At 41.5% G+C, this 20,058-nt stretch overlaps 1 protein-coding gene across 4 annotated transcripts in view; it reads right to left on the reverse strand.

Moving 5' to 3' along the window:
• FARS2 (phenylalanyl-tRNA synthetase 2, mitochondrial) overlaps window positions 1-20,058 on the reverse strand; it is a 246,221-nt gene that overhangs the window by 69,748 nt on the left and 156,415 nt on the right. For all 4 annotated transcript variants that reach the window (XM_082754417.1, XM_082754420.1, XM_082754419.1 and 1 more), the window contains one exon: window positions 9,660-9,811. In XM_082754417.1, the coding sequence (XP_082610543.1) occupies window positions 9,660-9,811 (152 nt within the window). The remainder of the gene's footprint in view (window positions 1-9,659; window positions 9,812-20,058) is intronic.

The raw sequence follows: 20,058 nt of genomic DNA on the forward strand, positions 1-20,058 counted from the left end.
CCTTTTTTCCCTATAAAAATGTGTTCTGGATCCATAAAATATAAAGAGCAGGATTAATTATTTAGTGCTAAACCCATTTCTCTTCTGCACAGTAATACAATGAAGTGAAAAAGCTTATAAAGATTTTTCTTCTCATCTCCCGTTTTGGTAGCATTATAGAATATATGTTTGGCTGAATCTACCCTAAGAATTAGTGGCCGGCCTGGCCACCATATATTCAGCCTCAACACAGTTCTGTGAAGGTCTTGCGGAGAGATAAGTACAAACCCCCATATTTCCTGCAGGCACCATGTGTGCAATTCTCAGCTCACAGAAGACAGCGGTGTTATTCATAACTCTGAGAAATTTTTGGTGGCTGTCTCAGTATTGTGACCACCTTCTGCGACTATAAGGATTCTCATAAGACATAAGCCAGTGGTACCAGTTTTACCTTGCCATGCAGATCTCCATGCAGAACTCAAGAGAATTTGAAGAAAACTCAGGATCAGCCACAGAAGTGTTGTTTCTTAACATTGCTTAGATGCTACAGAAAACCCTTTCAATGTGAGGTAGGTAGAGGGGGTCAAAAAATTAGGTGAAAGGAGAACTCTTTATCTCTTACACATAGCATATTCTTCCCCCACCCAAGCTGCTGAGTAGAGTGCTTTCAAAAGGCACCGCGAGATTAAACTGATTTCAAGCTCCTCAGAGAATGCCACATTTAACAACTAACAAACATGATTTAACATCTAACAAACTCTGATGTATTCACAGCCATTGTAACGCTTCTCAAACTCTTATATGCTCACAATTATGTACTACGAAAAACAATTTTGCACAGAAGTAGTCTTACCCTCTTGTCTACAAGGACGGTGATTCACTAGGACTTCGCTGAGCACAGAGGCACTCACATGCCTGTTGCTATCCCCCTTGCATCCTGTGGCAGCTGACTTGTTTAGCCATTTTTCACCAGCCCACAGCTTGTCAATAAATCAGTGTGCTAATTCCTGTGATGCCTCCTGTGAAGTGCTTTGGGAATTGCGGCAAAGATTTCTGGGCCGCATCTGAGACCTGGTGGTGAATGGCTGACTCCAGGTTGACATGATGAAAAAAGGTTAAGCTCTTCAGCCGAGCAGCCTCTTAGAAAGATTCATTGTGACTCCAGCTATCCCTTTTCTATAGCAAGGCTATCCTCCGTATCTGCCTGAATACATAAGGGAGTTGACATTTGTCTTCCATGTGGCTCATGTGCTTAAGTCTTCCTCTCTTCTCATTACCCGTGAAGGGTGATTACATTTCCTATGGAATATCACTGGTGATACATCACACTTCAGGGCTGTGTTCCCCCTCTCTCTAATGGAAACCTGTGGTTGCTTCATCTTTCTCCTTTCTTGAATACCAATCCTCCCACAAGTCTGTGTGTTAGCCACCAGTCTCCCACCAAAGAAGAATAATGGGACTCCTACTGAAGCTCGTTAATAGTAAATTATTTTCAGTTACTGAGGACGACTTTCTCCGTGAAGTCTCTGAAGAGCCATGGACTGTACAGCAGAATACTGTCTGACCCACAATTGATTTGAATACAGTGGTTTGAAGGAAACCTCAGACTTCAATAGTGAGCCATTAAGAACAGCTATTTGTATAGTGCCTGTCTGAACGCGTAGAATAGGAGAAAAGGTACAGTCTTTCTTTCCTGATAGGTCGATTATTCTTTTTTCCCCCACAAGATGGTCTTCAGGTAAACACTGGAATCAGAGATCTGAATGGGCAATTCACAAGCTGTGTAAGAAGCCATAAATCACAGAAGTCTCACTTCATTGTATAAAGCAAAATTTTATTTATTTTTACCATCTTGTAAAATAAATAAGGCACTTGCTGGCATTTTTCACGTCCATCTTTCTGGTGGATGAAACAGGAGATGCCCAGAATAAGCAGATGCCATACAGTCGAAGGGCATGCTACAGGATATTTCTACAGGATAGACTCCTCTGTCCCCCCCTCATTCCTTTGATAGTTCATCGTGACACTTTTAGATTTGGGCAGGGAAACAGTATTTGAGGGACTTCTAAAGCAACCTCAGGGAATTAAGCATCTGAATTCACATTGGAATTCAAAAGCTCAAGGCCAAGCATTTAAAAACCTTTGAAAAGGGTGCTTAATAAAAAATATGGAGACAGATTCCAAGATTATATATGTATACGTAATAAACACAGCACTGAAGAAGTCTACTTCCATATGAAACAATGCATTCTGGCTTGTACCACAAACCGATCCTCCAATAGTGATTATCAAAAGCAGCTTCTGGTGTGTTTTTTTTTTTTCTTTCTTTTTTTTTTTTTTTTTCTTTTTTGTTTTCTGCATAGAAGCTGCTGCTGGGACTTAGCCAGTTCAGCAGTTAAAGGTAATCTCAAAAAATCCCACAGCAAATTGTAAAGTGCTCAGGCTGAAGAACAACAAGGTGTTCAGGGACTGAAGTGATTGTTTTAATTTGCGTAATACGAGCAGCAAGCAGTACTTCAGAATTATTCTGCTTAATTCACCTGCTCCAGAAGCAAGACAGAACCAAGACAGAAAATAGTCTTTAAGAAATAAGGCAGACCTAAAAGTATTTGATTTGATCTGCACCTTTATAAGGGAAGGTGCAGCAAATCTGGCAATAAAAAGGAAAATAATGTTATTGCATTGTTTTTTTCTACATACTCATGAGGAGCTAGGGGTGTGCTTTGACAGAACATAGCAGTCAATAGGATCTGACTTTTCCCTGTCAAATGTGTTCCTCATATTATTTGGAAAAGAAGGGAGACAGGTCAACTGAGTACTCCCGAAGTCTCTAAAGATGGGGCCACCTACCTAACAGAATCGCAGCAGCCAATACATTTCCTTTCCCTTCACCTAACACTGCTACAAATGTGCAGATCTCACCCCAGAAATGTGCTCAGATTCACTCAAAGGCAAGAATAAATCCTTTCTTACCTATTCCCCACTTATATTTTTAACAATGCAGTTGTCAAAATGCAGCAAATCAGCCCTTCTTCCTCCTCCCCCCCCCCGTTACTGTCTCCCACACTGCCTTTTCAGTGTATTTTTAGTTGTTCCGATTAAAAATTTACTTCTTCAGTACCACTGAGGACACACTGTGTTTCTTGATTACAGTATTGTATACTTTTTTTCAGCCAACCTCCAGATCCTCCTTACAAAGGAAGATGTAGAGGCATACCCTCCCTCCCTCCCTCCCTCCCTCCCTCCCTCCCTCCCTCCCTCCCTCCCTCCCTCCCTTCCTTCCTTCCTTCCTTCCTTCCTTCCTTCCTTCCTTCCTTCCTTCCTTCCTTCCTTCCTTCCTTCCTTCCCTTCTCTTTCTACAGAAAAGAAATGTTTGCATGACATTAAAAAAAAAAAAATCAAGTCCCAGACTGGTAGGAAAACTACCTCACTGCACAATTCAAAAAGCACTTTTTCAGATCGGGGATGTGAGCCCATCACACTCAACAGAATTATGCAGGGTACCTAGGAGAAGAGACACAGCTGAGCTGAAGAAAACACTTGCAGGGCTCACCCAAAGCAACAACAAGCATCCTCAGTAGTTCTGGGTTCTCACTGTGTTGTTGTCTTCTGGGGGACAGGCATGCAATCTGACTCTTCTGACTCTGCTTGCTGGGGCTGCAGCACATCCCCTTCACTGAGGACAACTTGGGATAAAAGTGTATTGTCACTTCTACCACATACAACTAGTTAGTATTTGCTCTCTTACTTTGGACAGGTATGCTTTCATAGAATCACAGAATAACCCTAGCTGGAAGGGATCCACAAGAATCAGCAAGTCCAACTCCTGGCTCCACAAAGGACCACCCCAAAACCAAACTACATGTCTAAGAGTGTTGTCCAAATGCTCCTCGAACTCTGGCAGGCTCAGTGCCATGACCACTTCCTTGGGGAGCCTGTTTCATGGCCCAACTGTCCTCACAGTAAAGAACCTCTCCCTAACCCCCAGCCTGACCCTGCCCTGTCCCAGCTCCATGCTGTTCCCTCAGGTCCTGTCGGTGTCCCCAGGGAGCAGAGCTCAGCGCCTGCCCCTCCGCTCCCCTCGTGAGGGAGCTGCAGGCCACCATGAGGCCTCCCCTCAGCCTGCTCTGCTCTGGGCTGAGCAAACCAAGGGACCTCAGCCACTCCTCATACATCTTCCCCTCTAGACCCTTCACCATCTTTGTAACCCTCCTTTGGACACTCTCTAATAGTCTTATGTCCTTTATATACTGTGGTGCCCAAAGCTGCACACAGCACTCAAAGTGAGGCCACACCAGAGCAGAGCAGAGCAAGAGAATCCCCTCCCTCAAATAACTAGCAGTGCTGTGCCTGATGCACCCCAGGACACAGCTGGCCCTTTTGGCTGCCAGGGCACACTGCTGGCTCATGTTCAACTTGTCATCAACCAGAACCCCCAGATCCCTTCACATGGGGCTGCTCTCCAGCCTCTCGTCTGCCTGTCTATACATATAGCCACGGCTGTCCCAGGTGTAGAATCTGGCACTTGCTTCTGCTGAGCCTTGTGTGGCTGGTGATTGCCCAGCCCTCTAATTTGTCAAGATCTCTCTGCAAGGCCTCTCTACCCTTCAGGGAGTCAACAGCTCCTCCCAGTTTAGTATCATCCGCAAACTTACTTAGTATGCATTCAAGTCCTGCATCCAGGTCATTTATAAAAACATTAAAGAGAACTGGCCCTAAAATGGAACCCTGGGGAACCCCCGCTAGTGACTGGCTGCCAGCCTGATGAAACTCCATTTACTGTCTTTATTCTTTATTGCCCCTGGAATTTCATGTGTGTGTGACTGCAATACTTTAATGTTTCAGAAATGCAACATACTGCTTGACTGGAATTCTCTGGATGGTAGCAGTTTTGATTACTTATATTTTGCTTACTTATAATGAGCAAAGACCTTTCTATCTTTTAATTGCCATTTAGCCAGCCTTTTTTTTCCCTGTGAAGCCTGTTTCCTTTCTGAAACTGGGCAAGTCTCAACCACTAAGAAAGGGATTATTTTCTGATTTAACTTCTGAAGGATATTCATACTGATTAGACATTTTTGACAAGTTGTGTCATAGAAGACCTGGACTTAAAGTTATGGAGGGTACAACAGCCATTGCAAACAAATAAAAAAATAAAAAAAAATAAAAAGTAAGAGAAAAACTGTCTGACATTTTCCCTTTCAGTATCAATATAGTCCAAAATATTTTCTTTGTTTTTGCAAAGAACTGGAATGTTCCAAAGGGAAGAATGTCAGTCACAAAACCTTATTCATCATGTATTTGCACAGCAATGCTTAAAGGTCCTTAAAGATCTCAGAGGATTTGAAAGAAATAATTCAGCCAGGTGGCAGAAACAGTGCCATTACCTTCTGGTGGCTGGTCACACACAGCTCCCACAACACACTGGAGCTGACAACTCAAGGCAAGTCAGAGTGAAGAGATTTTATAAACCACGCACAGCCAGATACATTCCACTAATCAAACATACGAAAATCTAACTGTTTGCAGCTAATATATCAAGCAAAGGAGAGCTTAAATCTGCAAGACGAACAATGAAAAACATTTTGTTCAGGGCTAAGGGATGTTTCTTGTCTATTCAGTCTGCCTTACATGTCCCCTAACACTGTTCTTGCCGTGATTTAAGTCAATTTCCTTGGCATTTCAGCAAAGCCATAACTTTTTCTTCATATCCATCTATTTATTCTTTATATGTCTAGATAACAGGAGTGTTGTAGCCATGTTGTGCGTTATCCACAATGGGTGAAGTTACACCAACTGTGGTCTCAGCACAAGCCTTATACAACATTTAGGTTACAGGAATATCCTAAAAATCAGGTGACAGTGGGCCTTACTTTCCCATCCATGTTTGGTCATGCCACCCTTTGATGGTCTTTTACCTGAAGGGCAATAGGAAGGTATCAACAGCAGACAGGATTATCCTCTGACCTTTTCATTCTCATGTACAACTCACTCCCTTTCTCAGATTCATATTCTGGATGCAAGAGTTATACCTCATAGGTACTGCTCCTCTCCTAATTAAGGATCTCATATTCACAGATTTCCTAGACTGGTGACAGATCTAAATCCCCTGACCAGTTCCCTGGGGTTCCAGTGCTGTTTAGGAGCTGGGATCCACAGGCAATCTCTTTTTATGTGACACCTCCTGCACATATCTGTAACGTGGAGAGGCATGTGGGGATTGTAGACACATGAAAAGTCCATGTTATCCTTTTAGTTCAAAACTTTTGACTTGAAAGAAGCATGTGTGATTGGAATTGTTGAGATGAAACTGAAGGGATGAAATGTGAATCATAGGGCTCTTGAACATCCCTACACAGTCTGGATTTCAGAATCACTTCATATAAAAGTTACCTACCTTTATTTAGTTGCTAAAATTTACTTCTCTACCTGGAACAGAGCACCTCGATTTCTTTGCTCTGTCTACCTTTTGCACTGGTAAACAAGAATTTAAGAGGAAATAACAGAATTCAAGAGAGGTGAAAAGAGAAGTGTATAATGTCCTAACTATTGCTAATACATTATTCCCTGATAAGGAACAAACATTTTTCCACCTCAAAGTAACATGCAATTGCAGTGTGAAATTTTCTGCTTGCAACTTTTTTACAATTGATCTAGCCCCACTAGGCTGGTATCCATCACAACTAGTTTCAGCTATCACAGAAAAAAAGACACATCTGCAGACTAAACTGAACTAAAAGTGTTTATTTTCTGGAAAGCCTTCTTCACATACCTCATGTTAGCCAGTTTACCTCAATATTGTGTCTTGTTTAGTAAATTTATCTAAGATGCATTTAGGCTGAAGGTTCTTAATTAACCTAGCACAGCAACTTGGCTTTCTCCTAAATTTAAGCTTTTCAGCAGTGAGAATAGTTCCTGCTGTATCTTTAATTACCTGTGCTTTCCTGGAAGAGCGCTCAACGTCATCACCTTATGAAGTGGATAGTCAAGATATACAACTTTTTTTTTTTTTTAATGCAGCAATATATTCCTTGTTTAAACAAACACATGTCTCATATCTTTTCCCCTTTCCTTTTCCCTGTATAGGAATACATTTTCACTGTGAATGCATGCTATAATTGCTACATACTGCAGCATGGTTATCAGTCTGAAGCCACGTGGAACCTTGAAAGGTTTCTGAACCACAGAGAAGTCTGTAGATAACTACACAATATCATAGAGACAGCCTCTATAAAGGATCTTAATTAAAAGACATCTTTCTGTGTTGTAAATTAACTTTATCTGTACAGCATTTTCTGTTTTCCCATCTTTACAGTCCTATAACTAAGAAAGGTAGTTTAAGAAGGAAAACAATACTGCCAGATGTCCTAATTCATCTCCCCTTTGCTTATACTTGCATGAAACTGGTATTTTTTAAGGATGAAAAAAGTCTGAATTTTAAATTCCAAATGTGATCAACCACAAGCATGAACTTATCACGCTGTGTATAAGTAACTAACATTCAACACAGCAGCACTACTGGCTTCCGTACCCTATACACTTTTCTCCTACCCTACGCACCAGAATCATTAAAGATTTAAGATAATGATTACAAGCATCTAGATCCATAACATTCGGATCCAACAGTAAGGATCTCTTTTATGTTAATTTCTTTGCCCAGAGGCTTTTCTGCAACACTGAATTAAAGAAGCCACTGTACCATTCCCGTGACAAGGCAATTATCTTGGAATTAAGACTAAGCAGAACACCCTTCTTTTCAAAGAGTTAGTCTTCCAAAGGCTTTGGAGAACAGACAAAATGACTTACAATGCTTATGTCATCAGTCCACAGAAGTTTTGTATCTGCACACACCCTGTTCTAAGACGAATGGGCAAAGTAGCTATTATGGTTAAGATGTTCTTTATCTGTATTTTTTTTTTAATAGGGCATATTAAAAGATTTCTTTTTATTGCTGCTGCAGTTGAATAATTTGAGGGAACTGCATTACTTACCAACAATCCCTTAGTGACACCCACCCAAATTTTTCAGACCTAGAGGAGAGAAGTGTTTCCACTCTGTAGCATCAAAGCATATCTGATGTCTGCTGAGCGAGGGTTTAATGGCTTTAGAGACAATACTAGCAAAGTCCTAAATTGGTGTGAAAATTCTCAGCGAGGAACCATCATTCCCCTCCCATTTGCAGAAGTCACAAAGGGAACCAGAGGTGTATTCCTTGCAGAGAAAGAAAAGAACTTGCACTGAACAACTGTCCTCACTGGTATATGTTCAGGATGTGTCAAAGCATATTAGAAGACAAAACACATACACTAGAAATCCAGAGTAGTGAATCCTGTCCCCACTTCACCACTCTACCAATGTGGAAGATATCATTCTGATTAAAGAAAAGGATCACAGACCATGTGCTGAGTTATGACTGATGAAGTGATACTGATGTGGCTTCTCCCTGTACAAGCAGATTTCTGAAACAGGCTACAGGAGTAATTACAGAATAACACTGCCTCTGTGAAAGGGAGCAGGGATTAAGATTTCTCCAAACCTTTATCCTTGGCAGAGATGTCCATGCTACATGCAGGATTTCCCCCCAACAAAAGTATTAACAACAAAGATGGTATCATTTGGTATCACCAGGTAGAATGTAGACAGAACACAGCAAGGAACAGAGGTGCTACATATCCCATAAACATTCAGCATGAACAAACAGAAAAGACCAATTCCAAAAATGGGTCCATCACCTCAGTTCCTACAGATAACATTAATGTTAATTCTACTATATTTGAACAGTCAGCACATCAAATTCAAAAGAACAATAGGTTTAAATACCTGGATGTAGAAAGAAATACATGTAATCTGTAGGTGTTGGAGAATAACATGAACCATTTCCCACCATCTTCAAGTTACACTACAGATAGATTTACTAACTGCCTTTCCAAAGGGATAAAAAAAACAAACTCAGAGGAGACATTATTTTAAAACCCAACTGGGTAGCCAGCAGCATATTTGCTCCTTGATTTGGAAAGAGCAAAATGAAAAATGGTGCATAGCTGATAGTCAATTTCTGATACAACAGATAGTATCAGTTAGACATGCAACCTGCACACTCAGAACTGTTGTGTCAGTACTGCTACAAAAATAAGAAGGTATTTTGAAGCCTGAGAGACTACTGTTCAAGAATATAATATCAGAAAAAAGAACAATTTTTTTTTTTTTTTCCTTCCTGTTGAACACCAACAATAGTCTTCTGCAACAAATCATTATCCCTGGCATTTATAGTAAAGGTCTACTAGTGAATCTGCACTAGAAAAAGAAAGGAAGAGAACAAGAAGACAAACACCAGCCGCTCAGCAAAAAGCATGACTAGGATATCAGACATATTATGGATAAGAGTGTCATGAATTGGCAGATGTAGTGAAGAATGAAGTTGTTCATTATTGTTGTGATTAAATGAGCACAACACATTGGGATTGCAGTTTCAATACCAAAAGCTCAGTACTAATGCAAAACTGAAATTCAAGATAATGTTTTTAAGTAAAAGTGTTCATTGTCAAAACTGTAGTAAAAAATGTTTCGGAGCTAAAAAAAGGAAATGCACAGATACTGTAAACATCAAGAATTTCTTGATATACAGCACTAAAATATTTATATTCTGACAACAGGAAAAATATGTTAGAAGTTTTACTTACTTTGGATGGGTAAATTCATCCAGTAGGACAACCTTTTCTATCAGGTCTCCACCAATGGTTCGGGCCAACTCATAGAAATCATTCTTGGAATATGTCTCAGAAGGCAGCCAAAAGGAGATGTCATTAATCAAAGGTGGATATCTACTGAGTGGCTTAAAAAGACAAAAAAAAAAAGATTAAAAAGATACTTTTGCAAGCATCTGGCTTTGTCAGGAATACCTATAACTCTGTTTTGAGTTGGTATAATACACACAGTGCACATTTTGAAAGCTTTCTGAAATACTTTTGAAATGCAAGCTGACCTCATAAACAACTGAGATACAGGACTTTGTACTAGAAAATTTCTTTTAAAGATCCTTTCATAACCACTTCAATTCATTCATTCAGAGGAAAAAGACTTCTAGCTGCCAATTCCTCAAACTCACTCAATCTTCTGTTCTATCCTCAGCCAAAATCATGCAGGTAAATAACAAAGATGACACCTTTGCTCTTCCCCCCAACCTCTCTCTTTTTTTTTTTTTTTAAATGAGGTTGAACTTACTGGTGCACTACAGTAAAAACTTGTCTCTGAAGTTTGTATAAGCATTAATTCTGCTAATTATGAGGAAGAACTAAATTAAAATACCTTTTTTTTTTTTATTTTCCCCTAAATGTTTTGTTTCTGAGATTCTAAAAGAAAGGAATAAAAGAATAAAAGAAAAAACTTGCATTTGCTAAAATTAACATTTATGAACCTGACACCCAATTTTGTTTCAGAGCTGCTTGAAAGGAAGAGATCATTTTAATACAACCATTCCTTGGGTAAAATTTCACTTTTTAAAAGCCTTTTCCCAATTTTTCACAACTTCAAAAAACCTTACCACATGAATGTACAGAATTTTTATGTATTTTATATTGTTAAATAACATTTTTTATCATTTGTAATGTCCAATTTCATGCTAAGAAAGTCATATAAATAGGTGCCTGCATATTGGAAGGTTACAAATAGGGACACATTTTGGCTTAAAGAGAGGGATCACTTCACTTCCCAGTAGATCTTTATAGGTTTTACACAAAAAATGTATTGCTAGTAGCATAGCTATTGATTCCACAAATACCACAACAATCTCTTAAATATAAAGGGGAAACCATAGCATCTTTGCTGCAGACAGAATGGCCTGTTTTTGTGGTCAAAACAGTGCATCTTGTTACTTGCAAAAAAAAATAAAAGGAAGAGAAAGAAAACAAGACAATTATTAATTTTTCAGTTTTGATTAAACTTCCCTGAAGTCAGTGGGTTTCAGACTTTGTTGAGGTGTTTCGCCCTTTAAAGAAAAGAAACTGGCAATGCTCTTCTTTCATGCCATCTAGGTCATGCAATAGCTTACTCCTGCCTTCCATTAATGTATTGCATTTAGATTTTGTGTACTTTAGCACGAGGTTTTGGGGGTCTGAAAGAGAAAACAGCTTTTCTTATTTTGTGTATGTGTTTTTGACAGATGTGGTGTACACCTTGGTCCACAGATCATAGCATCTCACTCAAAAATGTATTCCTTCCCTGGGAATGTTTTATGATACAACAGTGAAATCCTAAGTGAATACCTGCTTAAGCAATAAACCTGTTAAAAAGGCAAATTTATAGCATGCTGATTTACACAAATCCTGGTCTGTACAGTGTAAACCAGTCAATAAACATATGATTAGGAATACAATGCAATTTTAAAATTAATACCTTCCCTCTCCAACCTGGTAAGTAAGTTTCGAATTGCAAAGAATTATCCAACTTGTTACAGGAATGAAATTGCCACATGAATTCACATCCTGTACATCAAATTCAAAAAAAAAAATCATACAATAAAGCCATCATACAACAGCTTTTGATGAAATACCACAAGTTAATGAATTAAATGTAAACATTGCCTCTGCTGCATCAAAGTCACAGCTGTAAATGTTGGAAATACTCTTCTACCAACGACCTGATACACAACTTAATGTAAATAAAGTTATGATCCTGCAGTAGACACCAATATTCTCACCCCAGACTACCACTACATTTACCAGTGATATATTTCAGTAACCTACTGAGCACGTTTCAAAGCTTGTAGGGACTAATCAAAAACTCCCTGAACTCCCAGCTTCACAGTGTTTAGTTTTCAAACATATGTGGCTCATGAGCCTAAGCATGACCGCTCAGTTTGGGCACGTGGTTTCTTTCACTCCCACAGAGAGACAGAAACTGAAGAAAAATGATTATATATTCAAGTAAGTCAGTAATATCTAAAACTCAACAGGAGCACAGTACCCGTAATTCAGAGCAAGTTAGTATTAGTGAGTATCAATTTCAAAAGCAGCAGGCACATTAAAAGAGCACTCTCTTTCCCACTCTAAAAGAGGTGTACACAGGGACTCAGTATGACCAGATCTTGCAAACTTAACCTGAATACTGACTTAGACTGTAAGTGTCATCAAATTCAATATGAGAAAATTTATTCTGAGTTGTAGTAATCTGCAGGATCTGGTCTTCCTTCTGCTTTATCAGCTCTATAGGAAAACTGTTTCATTGAGTAAAACCATGGTGTTACTAACTTTGATACAGAATTGTAATTTTGTGTGCACACACTTGAATATGCTTGTGTGTGTGTTGAGGAGGGTTATGTGGACTGGAAGGACAAATGCTTAAAGCAGTAAGCATAACTTATTTATTATTAGATACTTACGCATTATCAGAGCCTTATAATACTATATATATATATACACACACAAGAGAAGGCAATGCAAGGCAATAATCCCATATTATACTTCCCCTTCACCACCTGGCTGCAGTCAATATCATTGCAGAAAGTATTATATCAACACTAAAGTCAGTATAATGATAACATTCCTAGCTCTCAAATGTATTGATCTGTTTGTTGTAGAGCTACATGAGCTACATAATTGTTTATTAGCCACACTTAAAACGTGAAGAGCATAGGACAACCGTTTCCAGATGGCAGGTCAGAATGAAGTTACTAAGGTTGCACAAAGACACCCCAGCAAACACATCCTGTGGCCTAACAAGTCCAATTGTCAATACTGTCCTCCTGTCTCAACTCCCCTGCCCTTGAACAAGAACAGTCTAAAGCCTATCAATTTTAATTGCTCTTCAGGTTCAAGGCAAACAGCAGCTCCAAAGACAGTTTTCTTATGAATTTACAGATGTTTTAGAGACCCCTCTCAAGCATCATGCGTTCTTTCTACATTTTTGTCTCAGCTGCCATGTCCAGCCACCACCTCCAACTACCTGTTCCTCACAATTTTGGTTATAAGCGCTTCTCCAGCAAAGCACTCAGAGAAGCCAACAGGACACTGGTCCCAACTCCCAGCATACCACTTCCATCCCTCATTCCACCACCTGTTCAGCCCCCTTATGTGTTTTTTTTGTTGTTGTTGTTTGTTTTTGTGTGTATTTGTTTTTTAAAGGATTAGCACGTAACCCAAAATAGGTTCAGGAGAAGGTAGAACTGATCCCACCAGCAGAACGCTGCTGCCAGGAACCGGTCAGCCCGGGCAGACAGCACTGCTGACATGGGCAGCTCGGCACCATTTCTCTGGTCACACTGCAGTTTCTTCACCATGACACTACTTTAATGCTGTATTTGCTTTCCATTTCTACAAGAAGGACATGGACCTGTCAGAGCGAGTCCAGAAGAGGGCCACAAGGATGATCAAGGGGCTGGAGCACCTCTCCTGTTAAGACAGGCTGAGGGAGTTGGGTTTGTTCAGCCTGGAGAAGAGAAGGCTCTGGGGAGACCTTACAGCGGCCTTCCTGCACCTACATGGGACCTGCTGGGGAGGGACTCTGTGTCAGGGAGGGTAGGAACACAACAAGGGGGAATGGCTTTAAAGTAAAATAGGGTACATTTAGACTAGATATAAAAAATAAATTCTTCATTCAGAGGGTGCTGAGGCACTGGCACAGGCTGCCCAGAGAAGCTGTGGATGCTCCATCCCTGGAGGTGTTCAGGGCCAGGTTGGATGGGGCTTTGCGCAACTTGATCTGGTGGGAAGTGTCCCTGCCCATTGCAGGGGGTTGGAGCTGGATGGGCTTTAAGGTCCCTTCCAACCCAAACCATTCTGTGATTTTTGTGCTATAGATCACTGCCTCTGCAGCAGTTTACAAAAACACAGGCCTGTTCCTCCACCACTGTAGTTCACAGCCTGGTGCAGCTAGCTGAAAATTGCATTGACCAGCGGTTTATGTGTAATACGTGCTGGATGAAGAACTTCAGCATGTTGAGGCATTGGTAGACAGCTGCAAACACTTGGCCTCTGCATGGTGCCACCCTAGGGCTCTACTCTTGATGCCCTGACAAAAGCAATCATGTGGTTACCAGCAGAGTCACCTCTGCTCATCTGCACAGGACAGTCAGCTAGCCTGGGCCCAGACACCTCACCGCTGTGCAGGAGAGAGCATAGCAGGGTGGAAGCCACCTCCTCTTAAGGAAAAGGGCTGGAGACGGCACACAGTGAGTGGTGGTAGTGAACCAGCCAGCACAAGGCCACAGAACGTCTTCAGCCCAGAGTTCTGAAAACAGGAAGGCCCTCAGGGCTTTCCACAAATATTTAGTGTTAGCAAAAAAAGACATTTTTCCAGACACAGTAATTATGAGTGCAATATGCTGAGGGGACAGGAGAAGTTTTGTGATGTGGCTGTTCACTCAGGTGCTGCCAGCTACAGCTGGGGTGACACAAACAAGGGAACTACGAACATGGCAGAGGAAAAAGCTGTAGCTGCGTTTTGACAGCTGTGACACAAATGCAAGGTTAACAATGACAAGTACTAAAAACTGGGTTAGCAACTACACAACAGCCAAACTATTAAAAAGCCAACCATGCTTTACTGCCATCAGCAGTCTAGTCAGAAAAATACGAGACTTAGCAGCATCGTGGCTGCCAAGCTTTAACAGCCCTGCGTTGCCCATGTTTTGGAAAAATACGTATATAAACTCTAGAGTGTTTCAGCGTAATGTAATATTCTCATTGAAATGAAAGCTACATTCCTGTAACAGCTAAACTTTTCTTAATATATTCCAGGCTGAAACAACATTCAGTGTCATCACAGGAAATTTAAACACGCAACAGGCACGAAATTTGAAGTTGCAAATTTACAACTTTAACTTAGCCCCCTGCATATAATGAAGTATCCTGTATTAGTGTGTATGCTGCTGGATTTACACTTTTGTATTTATGACCAGCGTAGACAAATTAGAGTTGCTGCAGGAAACATAATTTTGAATTTCTTGGCTGTCATGGCTTAAAATTCGCAGTTACAATGTTCCACTATGATAAGTTTTCTCTGCTTTCCTTCACGGAATTATTTTTTTCTTAGTTATATATATAGTAAGTTCTATATATTCATATGTGTATACACCCACACACATATGTATATATTTATGTACAAACATGGGCATGCACACATATCAAAAGGAGAAAATTGAGAAATTTCAACAGAGAGCTTTTATAAATTCCAGTAAGCAGATATGCAGATATGTTCAGGGATTAAACTTTTAAAAACAATGTGAAAAGACAAGTTTGGGAGTGACGCACTGTTCTGTCTTCCTGAGGGGAGCTGCAGAAGAGCATTAGACTGCAGTGATGCTCCAAGCTTCTCCATGCACAGAGGCACGCACAGTAGGATCAGCCCCGTTCGGACAGCAGTCTGCTCCCCTGACAGAGGTGCTCATCTCTGCAAGCTGACAAGATCACATACAGGTATAGGGAACACCACGTGTCCACGGGAACATCAGCTGTTCCTTGTTTAAGGCACTCTGCTTATATATAGGGACCATATTCTGAGAGGAAGAGGTTTCCTTCACGCATGGGTGAGAATGCTCTGTCCTTGGTTTGAAGATCATGTGAGCGCCTTAAGTGCCCCAAACGCTTTCAGACCATGAATTCATTCACTATTCACCATTTCTCATAGAAACAAGGAGAAAAGAGAAGAGCACAAAGGAAGCAAATGTTTCAAATGAAACTAAATATTTCAAATGAACTAAAGTGTACTTTTTTTTTTCTTCTTTTTCCACCCTGTGCATAATGTGACTGAAGATCTGTTACAGAAGAGTGGAAGGAAGACCAACAAGGGACTAAGTCGATGGGGCCAGATGGGATCCACCCAAGGGTACTGAGAGAACTGGCAGAGGAGCTGGCCAAGCCACTGTCCATCATTTATCAACAGTCCTGGCTATCGGGGGAGGTCCCAGTTGACTGGCGGCTAGCAAACGTGACGCCCATCTACAAGAAGGGCCGGAGGGCAGACCCGGGAAACTACAGGCCTGTCAGTTTGACCTCAGTGCCAGGGAAGCTCATGGAGCAGATCCTCCTGAGAGTCATCATGCAGCACTTGCAGGGGAAGCAGGCGATCAGGCCCAGTCAGCATGGGTTTATGAAAGGCGGGTCCTGCTTGACGAACCTGATCTCCTTCTATGACAAAGTGATGCACTGGGTGGACGAGGGAAAGGCTGTGGATGTGGTCTATCTTGACTTCAGCAAGGCTTTTGACACCGTCTCCCACAGCATTCTCCTCAAGAAACTGGCTGCTCTTGGCTTGGACTGGCGCACGCTTCGTTGGGTTAGAAACTGGCTGGATAGCCAGGCCCAAAGAGTCGTGGTGAATGGAGCCAAGTCCAGTTGGAGGCCAGTCACTAGTGGCGTTCCCCAGGGCTCGGTGCTGGGGCCGGTCCTCTTTAATATCTTCATCAATGATCTGGACGAGGGCATCGAGTGCACCCTCAGTAAGTTTGCAGATGACACCAAGCTATGCGCATGTGTCGATCTGCTCGAGGGTAGGGAAGCTCTGCAGGAGGATCTGGATAGGCTGCACCGATGGGCTGAGGTCAACTGCATGAAGTTCAACAAGGCCAAGTGCCGGGTCCTGCACCTGGGGCGCAATAACCCCAAGCAGAGCTACAGGCTGGGAGAGGAATGGTTGGAGAGCTGCCAGGCAGAGAAGGACCTGGGAGTGATGGTGGATAGTCGGCTGAATATGAGCCAGCAGTGTGCTCAGGTGGCCAAGAAGGCCAACGGCATCCTGGCTTGTATCAGGAACAGTGTGACCAGCAGGGCTAGGGAGGTGATCGTCCCCCTGTACTCAGCTCTGGTGAGGCCGCACCTCGAGTACTGTGTTCAGTTTTGGGCCCCTCGCTACAAGAAGGACATCGAGGTGCTTGAGCGGGTGCAGAGAAGGGCGACGAAGCTGGTGAGGGGCCTGGAGAACAAGTCCTACGAGGAGCGGCTGAGGGAGCTGGGCTTGTTCAGCCTGGAGAAAAGGAGGCTCAGGGGTGACCTTATCGCTCTTGGTAAGTACCTTAAACGAGGCTGTAGCGAGGTGGGGGTTGGTCTGTTCTCCCACGTGCCTGGTGACAGGACGAGGGGGAATGGGCTTAAGTTGAGCCAGGGGAGTTTTAGGCTAGATGTTAGGAAGAACTTCTTCACTGAAAGGGTTGTGAGGCACTGGAACAGGCTGCCCAGGGAAGTGGTGGAGTCACCATCCCTGGAAGTCTTCAAAAGACGTTTAGATGTAGAGCTTAGGGATATGGTTTAGTGGGGACTGCTAGCGTTAGGTCAGAGGTTGGACTCGATGATCTTGAGGTCTCTTCCAACCTAGAAATTCTGTGATTCTGTGATTCTGTAAAATTCAGGGTGGATAGGTCATTAAGTAACTATTAAGCAGAGTGATCCAACCACATTTTTGGTTCAGCAACTCTCATTGCTATCAGCTAGATGAGTAAAATTAGAGAAGGATCACACTGCTTTCATACCTGCTCTTCTGTTTGCCAACACAGTAGATAGTGTACTTGAGCTGGACAGTTAGATACAGCATAACAGGTCTTTTGTCTTAAAGGAAATTGCTTCTTTCATGGCATTCTGGTATCTATAGTATTACTAAAACAAATATCCTTTCTTTTACTACTTTAGTGATTTATTTTTTTTCATTTTAAAGCAAGTATTAGGGACAGCATAAAAAGTTGAGCTACTGAACAGAACTGGGTGTACACCAGCTTACACACAATTCATCATAGGCACGGCAGCAGTACCACTCAATCAGGACTTCTAGGGGCTCTGTGATGGGGAAAAGGGGAATTTTTTTGTCCAAAACATTCCTACAGATGTCCCCATTTTCCCCTCTTGTTACTTTCTAACCAACCTAGTTACTTCTTGTTCCCAAAAGTTCTGGTTTGTGGTCATTGACTGAAATGTTTGATTTCCAAGCTGTGTTTAGGAACCCCAGTTACGACCTTGTTCTTCACTTTCAGAAGAGAACCCAAGTGAAAGCTACAATCTGCCACAAGAAGCATTTGCCTACCAATACTGCAGCTGGATAGACTTGCCAGCCCAAATCAATCAAACATTATCCCAGTTTCCACTCCAGCCACTGCAGTTCACATCCCTTCATTGGGACAAAAAGGAGGATGAACATCAGACTCCCTTCTAGAGATCGATACCTTGAAGAAAGTCATGCGTCTGGCAGAAAGACACACTTGTTTGTCAGCAGCAGCCTCCATAATTAAAACAGCATTGGGTTACAAATCACTGCTGTTCCTCACCTTGACAAAACACTCTCTTTGCTTTTACCTCCCTCATCCCTGGGGAAAATCAGTAACGGAATTACAGAAATATAGGAAGTACCTTGTGGAAAGTACAAGAAAGGAAACAACATTATCAAGAAACACAGTAAATTGAACTGCTGTCAAATGTAAAAAAAACAAGCAAATGCTGTTCCAGATGCAGGAAGAATAGGGAGGTGCCATGGGGCATTGACTGACTTTCTAGCTAAGTCTCAGCCATCAGTGAGGGAGGGAGCAGCTGCAGCCCATCAGCAGGAGCTGTGGCTTCCTGCACGGCCAGGTCTGTGGACCAGATCCCTCTCAGCTGTACAGTGCAGTGCCATCCAAGCTCCATCCCCTTCCCACCTAAGCTAAGCCCCACGGGGTCTCATTGAAGATGACAGTTTCTCTCTTCAGCCATGTTACAGGTTCCCTGAAGATGCAAAAACAAGAAAAGAGCTTAAATGCCCTGTGTAAGTGATCACCAGGTGATATCATCTCAGTCAGTCACCTTTTCCAATGCTAATGAAGAAGTGTTGAAAAGAAAAAAAAAAAAAACAAACACAAAACAAAACAGAGATTCATCACAAGTGCACACACACATGCACGTGCACAAGAATAAATAAGACCTTTCTTGCTAAAAGTTACAGCTTATTATAGAGAAGTCTGCCTGACAAAGCAAAGTCAATACCTGATATGACACTGAAAAATTAAGATGGGTAACAGCCAATGAAAAAATTAAACTCGTTAGATAAGCTGCTCCACCTTTTCCAAGTGCTAGGAAGAATTCACAAGAAGACTGATGCTGTGGCAGAGTGAGTGAGTAGAAAGCTTTTAGGTTAAAGAAGTTCACCCAGAATTACTATTAGTTATTACACCTCTGAGGTGCCACTGGAAAGAGACTGTGTTCTTAAACATTGTCTTAAATTGCAAGTATTTTATTTTACAGTCAAGCTCATTTAAATTTGTCACAGACAATGCTCCAAGTTTAAAGCTGCAATACACTTTTCTGAGTGCAAATAAATATTTTAAATAGACCTTATGGTAAAAAAAAAAGAGAGAGAAACAATGCATGGATTTTTTGATGTTTTCCACATACAAAAGAGCCACTTGTATTGCCACTGAAAAGCTTATTTTTATATTACAGTAAGGAATTGAAAAAGTGCAGGAAGACATAAAGAAATAAAAGGATTGACCTACTCTTACGAAAAGCAGGGTTATCACAGTGTTGCTGTGCACATAGTATAGCAATATTTCCAGGTACCCATGCACTTGAGTATCTGGATATGCGTTGCCACTTGCAATCTGATTATGGAAAAGACAAAAAGATGAATACAAATGACTCAATACTGGTGAAGAACACACCGCTCTGTGCTTGACTAGCTAAAAATAACTTCTTTTTCCCAAGAAGAGATAGGACTCACAGGAAGAACCACCAAAAGGGAATTTTGCTCTACTACTGACTCTCACATCTTCTCAGCTTCTTACAACCCCCTTTTGAAAACAGCAGGGTGAAGAAGAGATAAGCTTGACATGTTCTTTTGGCAGCTCTAGGTCTATCGTGGAAAATACATAGTCTACTCATGCTTCTTTCCTCAGGCTGTTGGTTGACAGTCTGCTGATCAAACTGGTTTCACGGTGCTAATATTCTCCCATTTCACACACATAAATTATCATCGCAAGTCTATTAAAAGCAAATAAAAACTTCTTATGGTATCACTTTTTCATTTAAGCAGTTGCCATCAGAGAATTGTTCTGACACAAAGAGGAACAGATGGGATGACCCATGTTATGGTGTCCTCTACAGAAAATGGGCAAGACTGTGTCATAGGGAA

Source organism: Aythya marila (assembly GCF_965140915.1).
Source record: "Aythya marila genome assembly, chromosome: 2".
Taxonomy (NCBI): Eukaryota; Metazoa; Chordata; class Aves; order Anseriformes; family Anatidae; genus Aythya; species Aythya marila.